Genomic DNA, 15,501 nt, shown 5'->3' with positions numbered 1-15,501 from the left:
AATAAAAGTGTTGAAATAGTCTCACTGATGATGTTTTCAGTGTTTGAACTTTTCAGTTCTTTAAACATGGAATTTCTCACAACAGCACCCATTGCTTTGGGTCTGAGAAGCACCTGCACAACCTCATCCTCAGAATTCTGCTAGGACCGTTTGCCTTCAAGGTCAACAGTATTTGAGTTATGTGTTTGAGTACCTGCACCGACTTAATCTTAGAATTTGAAGTCTAGAACTTTAGATCTTGTGTGAGATATTAAGGAATAGTCAGAATTGTGGCACAAAATAGCTCACAGTTCACATGTAGGTTCACATGTAATCCATTTCAACTTTTCAATTCTTTGATGTTCTAGAAATGACACATGTAAATGTAAAATGTACAGTAAATATATATTGCTATGTAGTGACGAAGGAACACACGCATTTTTAAAAGAAAAGCATATTGTTGCTTAATAATTAGATCTTGCTTACTGCTTTACCTAATGTTCCCAATCAGGAAAAAAAAATTATTTTAACCTTTTACACAAAGCTTTTAGAGTCTATTCCTAAAAGAATCTCAGCAATATTTCTCCCAGCCTTTTTTTTTTAATGACAAAGGAGCTATACTTTATTTTTTTAATTGAGATATAATTAACATATAACCTATTAGTTTCAGGTAGGCAGCATAATGATTTGATATTCGCATGTATTGGGAAATGATGACCACGATAAGTCTAGTTAACATCGGTCAGCACACACAGTTACAAATTTTTTTCTTGTGATGAGGACTTTGAAGATCTACTTTCTCAGCACCTTTCAAACAGGTGATACAGTGTTGTTAGCTATCGTGAGCATGCTGTACATTACATCCTCAGGACTGACTTATGTTATAACTGCAAGTTTGTACCTTTTGACCACCTTGGTCCAACCTTTTCTTCTAGCCACTTCGGAAGCAAGAAAACTTGAAGTGATTTTTGTCCTGCTCTTAGAAGCTGCAACCAATGAGGGTACTTGGTGATTGAGTACTCCTCCAGGGTGATGAGCCAAGCTATAAAAATATCTCGGGCACACAGCCGGGCCGTGCGCCAATGTCAGGCTGCTCCCCGATGACAGAGGGAAGTCTGCCGGAGACGTCCTGCCGCCCAGAGGAACATGTGGGCTCATTCGTGTGCAAACTCCTTCTGAGTTGAGAAATCTAGATGACCCAAAGGAAGATTTTCTGGCAAAACAGCGTCCCTCAAAACACAGTTGTTCCTTGTGTTGTTTTTCTTTTCAGTAAAAGATCTTTTGCTGAGAGGCTAAGCATTTTCAGAACAAACAAGGCTCTCAGCTCTGGCAAGCTCGGCCCATTTCACTCTCCGCCCCCACCCTCCTCCTATGAGTTGGAGATCTGATAGCCCAGCCTGAAGTTTTAGGCTCCCTGTGGCCACGCCGCCCTTTGATGGGTGCCTCGTTGTGCCAGGAAAAAAAAAAAAAGGAAAGAGAAGGAGTGGGCAGGTCTAGGTGAAGTCATCCCAATAAAGGTTAATAGCTGGGCGGTGACACCTTCTCACACCACTGAAGAGAAAATGGTTGCCCCCAGCCGCCTGTCATGGCACTGGGAGTAAGAGGTGACCTATTTATTTTTAGAAGGGGACAGTCATCATAACCTGGCTCTTAGCTTCATTCAAGGCAGGCAGGTGCTTTGGAAGTTTTTAAACACCTACCTTCTGAGTAAGGGAGGAGAGCTTTTTTCCCCAGAGGAGGGGACTTGACGACGGGGGATCTTCCCTCCTGCTACTTGCTGGTGAGTGGAGAACAAGACTTTCTAGCACACGAGGTCTGCAGCCCCGTCCACTCGGTCAGTGTTTTTACAGGGCAGAAATGCCTGAAGCTGACAACTTTGGACCAGGCCAAAGGTAATTCTGATATGTATTTACTTTTTCTTGAGTCTATTTCATGTGCTAGTTGTCTTTTTGAAAACATTATCACTAATTTCGAAAGTAGCTTAAAATTAAAACGAAGAGGAATGCCTTCCCTCAGTTCCGGGACAGAATTTTCTTGGGCACGAAGAGAGAAACATAAAATTCACTTAATAGGCACTTAGAAACATAGGCAAATAAGTGTTTTTCTGGAACAAGGAGGGGGATGGCCTGAATTTTTACAGAAGTGTTTCTCCCTGTACCACATAGAATCTAATTGAATTTTTTGGTGTTTGTTAACTTGACATGACGGTTGTTGGAAATCTAAGCCAGTGAATATTTTGTCAAATGTTTGAACACTCCTAAAGGTTAAACATTAGGCCAATAAGCCAATTTTGACCTAACTACACTTTTTTTCTGCCACAGTTCTTATCTTTGGCAGTGTGATCTGTTGGGCCCCCACATGCGGTATATTAATTCTATCAGTGTTTTTGTTAACACTGAGCTCTAAGAAAAGGGATAGAGCCAGGAAGAGAAGCAGACAGTTAGTCCTGCTAACATGGGCAGAGCATGTGCCTATTGGGAAAGTCTCCATTTCTGGCCCCGTGGCTGTCTGCACAAAATTTGTATGAATCAGTTTCACGGGAATTCTAAGTAGGGTCATTGAGATTCAGATTGGAAGGAGGAAGAGAGCTGTTGGAAAAGGGGGGGTGGTGCCTGGGTGGCTCAGGTCATGATCTTGGGGTCCTGGGATCAAGCCCCCTGTGGAGCTCCATGCTCAGTGGGGAGTCTGCGTGGGATTCTCTCTCTCTCTCCCCCTCTGCCCCTCCCCACCCCCATGAGCCCACAGGCGTGCTCGCTCGCTCTCTCAAATAAATAATCTTAAAAAAAAAAAAAGGAAAAGGGGTTAAATGACAGTCTTTTTGCCAGAAAAAGTAGAAACTGGTAACTCTTTAGGAACAGGAACGCCCAAATATTGTTTTGTCCTTCTATTAAAGATAAGCATCCCTTAAAGGCACAGCCTAGGGAATATAATCAACGGTATTGTCTTAGTGTTGTGTGGGGAAAGACGGCAGCTACACCTGGGTGAGCACAGCGTAATGTATAGACTGTCCAATCACTGGAACTCATGTAGTATTGGTGTCAGTTATACTCCCTCCAAAAAAAGAAAAAAAGAAATGCATCCCTTTTCAGCCATGGCTACGTGGTGTGTGTGTGTGTTGACTATAATCAGTTGTACTCGTCGCCTTAAAGGATTCTTTTTAGGTTTTTAGTCTTTATTTTCTTCCAGATTCCCTCCCAGTACATTAAAGGGGACATTCAGTTGACATTTAATTTAATAATGAAACAACTTTCTATATAAAATGAGACATTAAATCAAGTACTTGAAGACGTTTATAAAAGTGCCTAGACTTGGGACGACATGGACTAACCAGTTAAGAAAACATTTTCAGAGAAATGTAAATGCCAGTTTAGGTTTGAGATGATGGGTTGATCTACTGATAATTGTGTTTCCCCCCAATTTGAACATTTCTGAAAGCAGGACTTTCTCTTTTTCTCTTTGCGTCCTGGCATTCCTGCCAACTCTCTGCATAGAATTTTGCACAGGATAAGTATTTTTAATAACTACTTGTTGAATGTATTTATAAAGCATTTTAGTACCTGCAGTAAATATCTAGGGAACCTGATCATTTTAGAAACTGAAGGGAGAGATTTGACAGAAATGTAATAAAGATGACTTTAATGAAATGTAACATTATCACAATTAAATAGTAAGTAATTTCTGGTAATTATAAATATTTTGATTTAACTGTTTTAGATTTAAGTAAACAAAGATCTTTTTCTCAGAATGTTTTACTGGTTACTAAGGATAAACAGACAAGAAGAAGACTAAGTATATATAATATACATATATCTAATGATAGTTATTACCAAGGACTAGTAATATATTTTCTGAAAATGGGAAACTATTTCTCACTCCTTTGAAGTGGTAGACCCCTGCCTCCACTTTTTATTTTGATGAGATAAATGCCAGCTTTTAACAGTTGGTGGTTTTCTATACAATATACTTTGTTTTGCCTCTTTTTTTTTTTTTTGAGAGGGAATTTTACTCTTACTAAATTTGAGATCAGATGCCATTGGATCACTCCTCTGGTGCCATGTCTGAAAGAGAAATAATTATTATAGTCTTGGGTCTGCTGACAAAACTTGTTGTTAGCACTCACATTCAGCAGGTTCTGGTTGAATTTCACATTCAGGCTTCTTCATGTTACTTTAGTCCCATTTTGCAATTTGGTGACCTGGATTGTTCTGTAACAGACAGGGAGCTAACTCCGAATTTAGTGTTGGAAGTCGGTAGAAACCAAATGCTGGGAAGCTCCAGGCACACCATGCCTGACTGCTGTATGCACCAAGGGACCCGGGGCTCCAAGGCACCATTTTATACTCACCAAATGGACCAACATGAGTGCAACTGCCTGGGAGGGGAGCGGGCAGGGGAGAGACCCTCCTCCTCCTTGTTGTTTACGGCGTTGCCAGAAATAGACACTCTTGGTAAGAACTTCCACAGACTCCGGGCCAGTGTCAAGGTCAGGATATGAGGGGAGAGGGTGTGAAAGATGCCATTCTAAAGCAGGGCATGGAAGGCAGAGACCCAAGCAGGAAGCACTGGGCCCCTGAGGAGAAGGAAAAATGTGGGGGCGGTAACCATGGAGAGAGAGGTGAGGAAAATTAGCCATGGGCCAGAGGCCTGGCTCCACATGTCCCTTGCCCCACTTCAGTCCCCACCTCGGAGGCAGCAGGGTGGCCCTCAGGTGTCTCTAGGAGCGGGGAGTCAGGGAGGCCTGAGCAGGTGGGACAGTTCCTGGTCCAGCTGCCAGGAAGGGGATGGACCCTAGGCTACTGCGATGGAGCTCTGAACGTGTCCTCTTGTAGAAGCACATCCACAGGACATCCTCCCGTCCACACATCCACTGGGTGACTCTGTACGCGTTTATCAGGTGAGGCATCGAAGCCCTGTGCTGTGCCCTGGGCGACAGGGGGACGCCTTACGCCCCTGCTTTCACAGGTCATACTGTCGGAACGGGGCAGACAGACACTTCACAAGTTAAAAAATAAGGAAAGAATTATTTTATTTTATTTTTTATTTAGTTTTTTTGTTGCTGTGTTCAATGATCCATCTGTTGTGTAGAACACCAATATCTTAGATAATAAGGGCTAAAAGTAATGTGGCAGAATACGTGACGTGTGTGATAGGAAGGCCTCTCCGAGGAGGTGTCCTTGAGCTGAGATTTGAAGGAGTCGGCCACGTGGGGGTGTGGGGAGGGTACACTCTGGGAGGGGGACCCAGCATGGGCTCAGACCCCGAGAGGGGTACACAGTGATGCCTGCTAGGAACAGAGAGGCGGGGATGGAGGGCAATGCACAGGAGGAAGGCCAAGGCTCCCAGGGTTAGAGGCCAGGGTAGGAGGCTGGATGTTATTCAGAGGTGAGAATTCATTAGAGGGTCTGAAGCAGGGGGCTTGGGGCTACAGGACCACTCACGTTCTTCAGAGACATTATGAGGAAATACACATTTGTCAATTGGCCTGGCATTTATAACTTCTCGTGGAGCATGGATTCTAAAGGGTAAAAACACTAACTTTTGGAATATAATAAGTTTGTAAGTTGGGAATCAGCTGGATAGGTATTTCAGAAATCATTATAAATTAGATATCGAGAAAATCCGAGGCTGCCGGTTGATATGTTGGAAGTTAACGACAGCACTGTTTTTGACAGAGTAGGTTGTGATCTCCATCGGGGGCAGATAACTGGGTCCCCCACGTGGTGCTACAGACCCGTATAGGTGCTTGGGCTTATTGTTGGGGACCTTACCTCCTACAGAAAGATAGCAACTTTAGACAGAGTCTGACCCAGTGGGGCGGGCCCTGAGTGTGCGACAGGCTCCACTTTTCATTTTGTTTGGACAAGTGTCTTGTAAATCCCGGGTAAGGAAGGGTGATTTGATGTCTTGCTAACCACGGGACAGGAAGAGGGCGCTGACAGGATGCCCCCTTGGAAATTCCAGGTTGCAATTGTTTTTCGATTGTGCAGACTCATCTGCTTATGTTTTACTCAGATCTAATACTTCACCGATAAATGGAATATCATCAAAAGGACAATGTGCATTTGTAGCGATTAAGAAACAACATGTTGACTGCTAATACAGGACTCTGAAAAGTGCTGTTCTTTGACCTGTCGTACTACACAGTTAAGACTTAAAATTTTGGTTGAGGAAAGCCACTGAGCCTCTAAAACTGTAAGTGTAATAGCAATTTCGCTCGCTCACAGATCATACTGCCCTGTTCTGGAGCGGCTCACACAGCCATGAAATGAAGGAGTTGCCCTTTGAAGGGTGCAGTGAGGCAGAGTTAGATGGTGGCCGGATGCTTGGCACACAAGGAGGAAGGACAGAGTAGCTGGAAGTGAGTGAGAGAAAGATGAAGGAGCCCCTCAATGGGCCTTGTTGGCGATGCTGTGCTGGTAAAGGTTTAACAGCCAGCTCTCTGGGGGAGGGGAAGCTCTGGTTTGTAGCATCTTGTTAAGATTTATTTTAAAGAAAGAGAGAGCAGAAGGCGGGAGGCGCAGAGAGAGGGAGGGAGAGCCTTAGGCAGACTCCAAGCTGAGCATGAAGCCCGACGTGGGGCTCAAACTCACGGACCCTAAGATCAGAACCTGAGCAGAAACCAAGAGTCGGACACTTAACCGACCACGCCACCCAGGCTCCCCTGACCTTTAGCATTCGTTGATTGCTTTTCAGGCCACCCATAGGAGGTCACCGAAAGTGGAGATGGGAAAAGATGCACAAAATTGGTTCTCGCAAGCTGGCGGGGGTCAACACCAGCACACAGAGGGATTGTGGTCGGATGCAAGAGTTAGTGTTGAGTTCTAACCGTGCTATCTCCTCTTCATTTATAGGCCCCAGGCCAGGCCAGGCATTCAGTAAAGGTTTGTGGAAGGAATTAATGATTCATTTCTCTTCCACCCTCCGGCATAGTCTTAGAAAATGTCTCTCGGGCACAGAACGTGTTTACCACTTTTGAAATCCTACTTCGACCCAGCTGGGCTAATATTTGAAATTGATTAAAGACATGGAGAACAATACAGTCTGTCCTTGTAGCAAGCGAGTTGGTTTTGTATGAGATCTCTTAATCTCCAGTTAACCAGCAGCACGCTTCTCCGAACCTCACAGTCCCCCAAAGCTTCCGCTAATCAAGCTCCTGGTAAAGCTGATTTCTATTTTGCAAACACAGGGTGACAATTCTTTGCCATCCCTAAAATGTGATAAAGGTCTTTTGGGTTTCAAATGCCAGAGGAAGCCTGCAGCTACTGCATGGTGGGCCACCGAGAGGTGTGTCCCCGGGCTGGCCTGACAGAGGGAGAGCCCATTGTGTTAGCTTACCTTATCCCAGCCTTTTGTCCCCTCCTGAGCGAGCCTGTGCCAAAGGCCATTCGGTTGTCTTGCTGTCTTTCTTCACTGTGTAAATCTGGGTCCCATCGAAGGTATGTTGCATGCAGGGCATTGCTGAGGGGAAATCTCAGACGCAATGTTGTTTTCCACGAAATGTGATAACTTTTCCTTTGGGGAAATGAAAACAGTATGGGGGAGAAAAGAATATAAAGAAGAAAAGATCATCTGTAATCTTATGACCCTAAAAAAATCCTGTTATGTTTTATCTTCTAGTGCTTTGGACAGATTTTCTTGGCAAAATTACAGTAACTGTATATGATACATACAATTTTGTATGTTGGGATTTTTTTTTTCTCATGAGCATTTTCCCAATGGCATATAAATACTTTGGAAGCATTTTTTAATGCCTACAAAATAGTCTCATCTTTAGATTTTCCCATATCTATTATTACTATACTATTGAACATTGTTTTGTTTTTGTCGTGTATATGTGAGTGAGATATACCGCTTTAATTTTTCTCATTTGGGGAATGATTGATCAAAGGGTGTGAGATATGAGCTGCGGGTTTCCTGAGGACTGGGCCCAGAATCATGTCTACCATGTCCTGTTGGTCAAACAACCAAGAAATCTAGATTTCAAGAGAGAGGAAAATGGACCTCACTTTTTCTTGGGAAGAATGTCAGAGAATTTGGGGGCTTTATTTTAAAGCTTCTAAAAAGAGAAAAAAATGTTTACTTAATCTATGTTTTTATAAAATGTTTGTCATTTTTCATTTGAGAAGATATCTATGGTGAAAGTTTGATCTGGCTCCTATTCCTGCCCTTAGCAGAATCACAGACCAATGACATCTCTCTTCCTAACAGAGGAATACTCCAGGGGTCTAGTTTCTTGATGACTATACTTACTTGTATAGAATAACTTTCCAGTCAATTGAAGCTCATATCTTTAGGCATAAACAGTTAGCTATTTTAACCATCTGTGGAGTGACTACAGGCATGGTCTTAGAATTATGCAAAGCTTTTTTCAATCCTGGCTGCAGGTATCAGCCTCACCATTTACTAGCTCGGTGACCTCGGGCAAGTGTCTTAACCTCTCACTTTATCAGTAAAATGAGGATGATAATACTTACTCTGTAGGTTTGTTTTATAGATCAAATATGGTAATCCATACTAAATATTTAGTATAGTGAATCACTCATGGTAAGGCTTCAGAAAGTAGTTAATAACAATAGTACTTACATAGGTTAAACATTGCCTGGAGCAGTACAAAACTTTTACTTTTGAGTGGAAACACCTCAACCATGTGTGGTCTGATCCTTGTGAATATCCTGATCGCAGTCATGACCTGTGTGGAAGATACGCAACAGACCATCCACTCTCTCCAAGGCGTGGCCCCGGGCCAGGGGAGATGCAGAATTTCCCACTGCCTTCCCAGCTGGTCAGGTCTAGGTGGTCTGTGTGTTCTTTCTGTTTGGAATAGGGCCATGGGGGTTGTATGTTTGATTCGCAGTGTTTTGACCCTTCCTGGGATTGTTTTAGCCCGAGTGAGCATGGGTATTATGCTGCAGACCTGTGTTGAGTGAAAGTATTTACCTCTTTTGGGGAAGCAAGGATGTCTGCCCAACACTGTCAGTGAGCAGAGTAGGAGGAAGTTCAGGTTCAAGAAGACATGCACGTGTCTCTTGTCCAAGTGGTATGTTTTAATCTTGTGAGCATGGTGAATCTTGTAAACGATCATATTTCTATCTCGGATTTAGTCAATTGGAGGTAAAATTATAGCTCATCTCTAACAAGTATCTGGGGCCCTCTGGAATGCATTTCCCTATGTTCTTCTTCCCCTGAGTCTTTTAGCCCCATTCCCTTGGAGGGCCACCCCCACCATGACTGCATAGGCTGGGTACTAAGGCATCCAGCTGAGAGAACCTGTGGGGAGCTGGACTCCATCCCTGGCTCGGACCCCAAGCTGTGTGCCTGGTGTGGGGTTGCATCTCCTGAATGAAGGTGCACCATTTTGTTCAAATACATCTCTTATTTCTCTATGTCCTTTTTTTTTTTTTTAAGATTTTCAAAATTTATTTAGAGAGAGAACATGAGTGGGGGGAGGGCAGAGAGAAAGGGAGAGAGAGAGAATCTCAAGGAGACTCCACACTGAGCTCGGAGCCTGATGTGGGGCTCGATTTCACCACCCTGAGATCAAGACCTGAGCTGAAATCGAGAGTCAGATGCTCAACCGACTGAGCCACCCAGGCGCCCCTTCTGTGTACTTTTATAAGTGACCTATAAATGTCCTTTGTGGACAAGAGTGAGGTGCAGCAGTTACCAAGAGGGTCACCTGTGGCACACACAGATTCCATAGATACACATATATGAAGAAACAGAAAATTAAGAGTTCCATCCACCTCATTTTAAACTTGGACTAGGAGACAAAAAGCTATTCATTTCCAGAGGAGGCTAGTTAAGGGACGGAGACAGGGTGAAGGAAACACAATGCCTCAGTTTTGTGTCCGAGAAAATAGGGCATCAGCTGGCAGGGCTTAAAGAAAGCCTGCTTTGAAAATCAGTAATTTTCTTCAGAAAACTTCTCTTTCAACTAAAACCCAGGGATTTCAGTTTGTTTCTGGGGCCGGTTGGCCACTTGGCAGCCCAGTAAGAATGTGTAACAGGAACGAGCCTAAACTCAAGAGGAAGGACCACCAGGCAGACGTGAGTTAAAGCTGTGTTTCCTTTTTTCTAACTGTTCTTGTGGAACCACCAGTAAACTCCAAATGGAAAAATAAAAATGACTTCCTGGGGGCGGGGGGCATATTGGCTTCTGGCTCTTCGGCCAGAGTCCTGTTACTTCGTTCAGTGTCTTCTGCGAGTGAGATGAAATCGGGCATGACAGTTCTACCCCTGATCTGCCTTTCCCTGAATGTTTTCTACTTCTCTCTCCTCCACTCGCCCTCGAATCCCTGGGCTCCCCGTGGACCTTCACACGGTGAGCGGCCTGCTGTCTCTCTGAGTCCCTGGATGTAGTGACACATGGCCGTCCGTCCAGGTCACAGTGTTCTGATGCCGAAGTTGGGAAACAGTGGGGTAGAGAGTGTCCCGGATGTCCCTGGAAGAAAGCACAAGTTAGGGGGCGGTCGGGAGGACAGGTGTGTGGCTGTGCCTCACATGGGCGAGCTAATCCCCTTATTAGGGAGACAGATGAAGTGACGGTCTTGGAAGGAGCCTCCTGGGAGCCTTCCAAGCCAGGCCAAGCTCTCTTCCCTCCTTCAGCCTCATTTTTGCAAGGTGGGCCTGCCCTGGGCATGATTATCACCCACTGGGTAAATGCCACCAAGGGCTATGAAGGATGTTGCTCTGTGGCTGTTAGCAGGCTTTGGGGAGGAATCGCCAGACTGTGAATTCCTTGCCTTGCAAGGGGTTGGGGGTGGGGGGTGGTAGTTGGAATGTAGGTGAATGCTTTTTTAAAAAAAAAAAAAAGAAAACAAACTCATCTATCAGTGAAGCATCTTCAAATTATGCCTATAAAAATTATACCTACGGGGCGCCTGGGCGGCTCAGTCGGTGAAGCGTCTGCCTTCCTGCTCAGGGCATGACCCTGGGGTCCTGGGACCGACCCTCCCTCCAGGCTCCCGGCTCAGCAGGGAGTCTGCTTCTCCCTCTGCCTCTGCCCCTCCCCTCATTTGTGCGCATGCACACTCGCGCTCTCTCTCTCTCTCATGTGCTCTCTCGCAAATCTTAAAAAACATTATACCTATAAACTCCATTTTTGGATAAGGTGAAGGGATTGCAAATGAGTTTATGTTTTTCAGAAATTCCCAGTGTCTACTTCCTAGAGCATACATACTCTTGTATGCACAAATCACAGATTCTGTGGCATATGTATGTCTAAACGTGGCTCCCTCTTTCTAAAAAGTTAACAGAATGTTTTTAGAGTAGCTTGTAGCAGATAACTTTCCTTCCAAAGTAATTAAACTGAACATGAATTGTAAATAGTCGTAGTTTCCCCATTCTGAAATATTTTGAAAACTTCCCTTTAGAAGCATATTTGTTTGTACTAAGGAAGACTTTGAGATGTAGATCTCGTTATAAAAGGAACACACACGGAGATAAACTATAAGCCTAGGGTGAGTCTGTTTGCTTGCTGAAACAAGAAGAGATTTGCTTAGTAAAGTAAGACACAGCAAACACGGCACCGACAATAAGAGAAGGAACTGATCATTCCATTTTGGGCACAGCAGAGGGAAAAATGCACCGCTATTGTGTTCCATGAGGCTACTGTTGAGAGTTTGAGGGCAAATGGCTTTATTCTCTCATGCCGGCTCCTGTAAACTAGAAATGGTGCCTGGAGCTCTGAGAAGGATTGTGAGTCCTTGTCGAGAAGGTCCTGGAAAGAGTGTTATGACACATCAGTGTGGTCTGCCGTGCTCGGGGAGGACGGACCAGTTGTGTGAGTGAATCGTAAGGGCGTCAGGGCAAGGATGAGAGTAGGACTGCAGCGATAATCTTTATTAATTTAGATAAACTTGGAAAGACTTGAAAAGCTTTCAAGGCTATCGATAGCGCCTTGACTTTTTCCTTTCCGTTAGTTATCGGTGTTCTAGAGCTTGAGACCTTAGCAGCTTTACCCAGGAAAAATCTGAGGGTGAGATGCCTCTTGGCTAAAACCTGGATAAATTTCTAGAGCAAGGTTTATTTTGAGATCAGAAGGAAACCTTTCTCACTGTAATACTTTCAGTCAAATCCGGCAGATATAACAGCTTCACCGGTAATAGGATAAGAAATTGTGTGCTTAGATCTCATGTGTTATTGGCAGTGGGGCTATCTTTCCTCATCTGACCACCGTCCAGTGGGCTGGAGCCAGTGAGACCTGGGTTTTGATCCTAGTGTGGTTGGCTCTTGGCTGTGTCGGCTTTCTAATCTGGAAAATGGGGGCATTTTACCCGCTGTATCAGATAGAAGTGAGGATTAGAGATAATGTAATAAAACTCCTAATGCAGTTCCTAGCATTTGGTACATGCGCAATACACGAGGCGGAGAGAGGTGTTCGAATAGCAGACGTTCTTTGACCAGCTCCCACTTAGCTGGCTGAGTTAATCAGTGGCTCCCCTCACTGCCGTGTAGCCACATGGCTCAGGCCCATGAAGCCCAGAACCCAGCCAACTAGAGTAGCTCAGATGCCGCATCTACCCTGCAGCCTGCTTTTGTAGGTCAAATGTTATCAGAGCACAACCATGCTCTTTCATTTTCATATTGTTTTTGGCTGCACCCCTGCTGTAATGACTGAGTTGCTATCTGATCCTTTACAGAAAATGTCTCCTCTGGTCTCTATCTGCTTCCCCCATTTGGGTTGTGTTCCTACCAAGTCAGCGTTCGTATTTGCCAGTCTCTCAATGCGCATTGTGGTTGCTACAGTAATTGTATCATTTTTAACGATAAATTATGTAAATGAAATAAGAGATCAAAGGGGTATCATTGTGGGAGATTCTGCTCGTTGTTCCCAAACACTCAGTTTCCCTTCCTCTGGTAACAGCGTCCCAAGTTTTAGCTGGATGACGACCACCGGTCATTGAATTTCATTTCCTAGGCTCTCTTGCAGCTATGCATGGCCCCGGCACTCTGTTCCAACCAGCAAGAGGTGGATGGAAGCTTTGCATGCCTCTCGTAGGCATGACCTTTGGGAAAGGAGTGCTCTCTGCTTCCCTTTTCCCTTCCTGCTGACTACCACCTGGATGGCCACGTGGATGGCGTGGCAGGAGCTGCAGTGACTGTCCTGGCCCATGCAGTGAAGTGCGATGTGGAGAGTATCTGAGCCAAAAGATACAAAGAGCTTAGGTCTACTACATTACAGAGATCCCATGTCAGCCCTGGGCCACTACGCTCTGCTGTCCGTGAGGGAGAAATGAACTGCTCTTGTTTAAATCAGTCACTTTGACATTTGGTAGAATAGGTAGACTTATATCCTGAGATAGCTGTTTACCTCTGTGAAAACCAAGTGGAATGTATTGGAGAGAGGAAATTCCTAATACTGCTTTAAAAAAAAAAAAGTGGACAAACAACTAAAAAGGTTGGTGGGGGATAAAAATTTAGAAAGATCCTTATGTGAGGTGTTTGATTTGTCATTAAATTCTTGCTTCTCTTTAAAGAAATGAGACTAGAAATCACAGCTAATTCACGGGGGTATGTTTTATGCAAGAACACCAGTCTTTGTTCCAAGCCTGAAGTCATTTGGCAATTTCATAACTCCCCCGGCACATATAGGTAAGCTCATCTTTACTGGAATGAGCAGAATGCCCCAAGCGTGTTGCCAGCCAGCATTCAGGTTATACCCTGAGTCTAAGAATAGTCATACCAACTTCTCATTAATACGGTTTAGAATTAATAGGTGATCTATACCATCCTAGGGAAGGGGAGGAAGACGTTATCTAATCCTGAAAGAGGAGCTTAACAGTGACCACTGTTATTGCAATAAATAAGGGTGGGATATGATAGCTCTTTTAAACCCCATGGTGCAAATCTGAGAAAGGAAGATTTAAGCACTCCCGGGTAATTAGGCCCTGACATTTACAGCACCCACTGATTTGGGAAAATATGCCCTTACGTCCTACCCCCACCTCTGGGATCTCCAGCAACATGTTTCCGGTGAAGTCAGTCCTAGGTTCCTGCTTGGACCAAACACAGAATTCCTAGTTGTGTGATTTACTGACCGTACAAAAGCAAATGAAGCTGTGGCGTGTCAGCCACCTTCCCAGGTCCAGTGATGGAGCCTGCAGAAGGGCAGGCTGGCAGGGCACCTGAGTGCCTGGAAGTCAGCGATCCCTGTAAAGGAGGGACGGAATTCCTTACGTGGCTTTCAGTTTTTCCATGGCAAGACCATAAGCATTTCACATGCCCTCTCCACCTCGGACATGGAAGTAGACTGGGCCTTTCTCAGCTGCCTAGGAGGCCTGTTTGCTGGGAACCCCTCTGGCTTGAGATTTAGCACTTGGACTTCAGTACTGGACGTGTCCCTGATAACCACTGTCTGTCAAAGATTCTCTTTCCCATCAATATCTCCAGGGATGTTTTAAGGGACATTGCTAGCTTTAAAGAGTCCTCTCTCAAGTTAATACAAATTTCTAGGCATGTTCTTGACGTAAGAAAGTAAATGCTGTTTATTTAATAGCAGTAGAGGACTTATTCAGAGTTTCTGTAAAGTCAGCTTTGCACGTAAACATGGGAAGGGACAGACCCCTTCCAGAGTTTAAAATCCTTGAGCAGAAGGTGTTGATTATCTCATCCAGCAGCACTCCACTTCATGTCCATTAGGACCCTCTGATTTCCTGAGGTATTCAAAGGTTGGCATGATCCCAAAAGGGATCCCAAGCAACCCGAGCTCCTTCTGTGAAGGAGTCGGACCTCTGAGTAGCCTCCCCGGGACTTCTGTGGTCGCCGTGCCACTGGCCTGCGTGTTGTTATAACCCCTCCATTCCTTAGCCATAATTTGTTAAAAGAATGTTAATTTGATTTGCTCTTGTGATTCTGAAGAGTCGATTCCTAACAGGATTCACAGAGTTGATTCATTCCTGGCCCTGCTGGCTATATATTCAAAGTGAACTTAATTTTTGTGTGAACCAAACCATGTACTTAGCATCTGAGGTGTGTGCTGGCTATGCTGTGTAGACAGGTCATCCAGACCATGCTGGACCTGGAAAACTTTGTTAAAGATGACATAGATTCGAAAGTACAAGGCCTTTTTTGTGTATAACACGAGGAACAAAGGCATATCCTTCTTTAAAAACAATTAATTTTTGGGCGCCTGGGTGGCTCAGTTGGTTAAGCGACTGCCTTCGGCTCAGGTCATGATCCTGGAGTCCCGGGATCGAGTCCCGCGTCGGGCTCCCTGCTCAGCGAGGAGCCTGCTTCTCCCTCTGACCCTCCCCCCTCTCATGCTCTCTCTATCTCATTCTCTCTCTCAAATAAATAAATAAAAATCTTTAAAAAAAAAAAACAATTAATTTTTATAGAACCCAACATTTTGATGAGCCATTTTTTCCATTTCTTGAAAATGCATTATGGTAACACAAGCTAGAAAATAAAGAGAAGAAATGTGCACGGTAGATTCAATTCTGATGAAAATACAGGAAGCATAGACTATCTTTCAAGGCAATGATTAAAGGATACATCTATGTCTGTGTCTTTCATTGCATG

At 44.4% G+C, this 15,501-nt stretch overlaps 1 protein-coding gene across 2 annotated transcripts in view; it reads left to right on the top strand.

Moving 5' to 3' along the window:
* The window catches only part of RETREG1 (reticulophagy regulator 1), a 130,916-nt gene that overhangs the window by 85,357 nt on the left and 30,058 nt on the right, over nucleotides 1-15,501 (top strand). The window contains exon 1 of one of the 2 annotated variants that reach the window (XM_081825923.1): nucleotides 1,425-1,871. The exons of the other annotated variant lie outside the window; for it this stretch is intronic. Coding sequence (XP_081682049.1) covers nucleotides 1,837-1,871 — 35 coding nt within the window. The 5' untranslated portion in view covers nucleotides 1,425-1,836. Of the gene's footprint in view, nucleotides 1-1,424; nucleotides 1,872-15,501 lie in introns of those variants that run through there. 2 annotated transcript variants of the gene reach the window in all.

This window comes from Leptonychotes weddellii, chromosome 7, assembly GCF_054177405.1.
Source record: "Leptonychotes weddellii isolate Sample4059 chromosome 7, ASM5417740v2, whole genome shotgun sequence".
Lineage (NCBI taxonomy): Eukaryota > Metazoa > Chordata > Mammalia > Carnivora > Phocidae > Leptonychotes > Leptonychotes weddellii.
The sequence above is the reverse complement of the archived record's forward strand: the minus strand, read 5'-3'. Positions and strand labels throughout refer to the sequence as shown.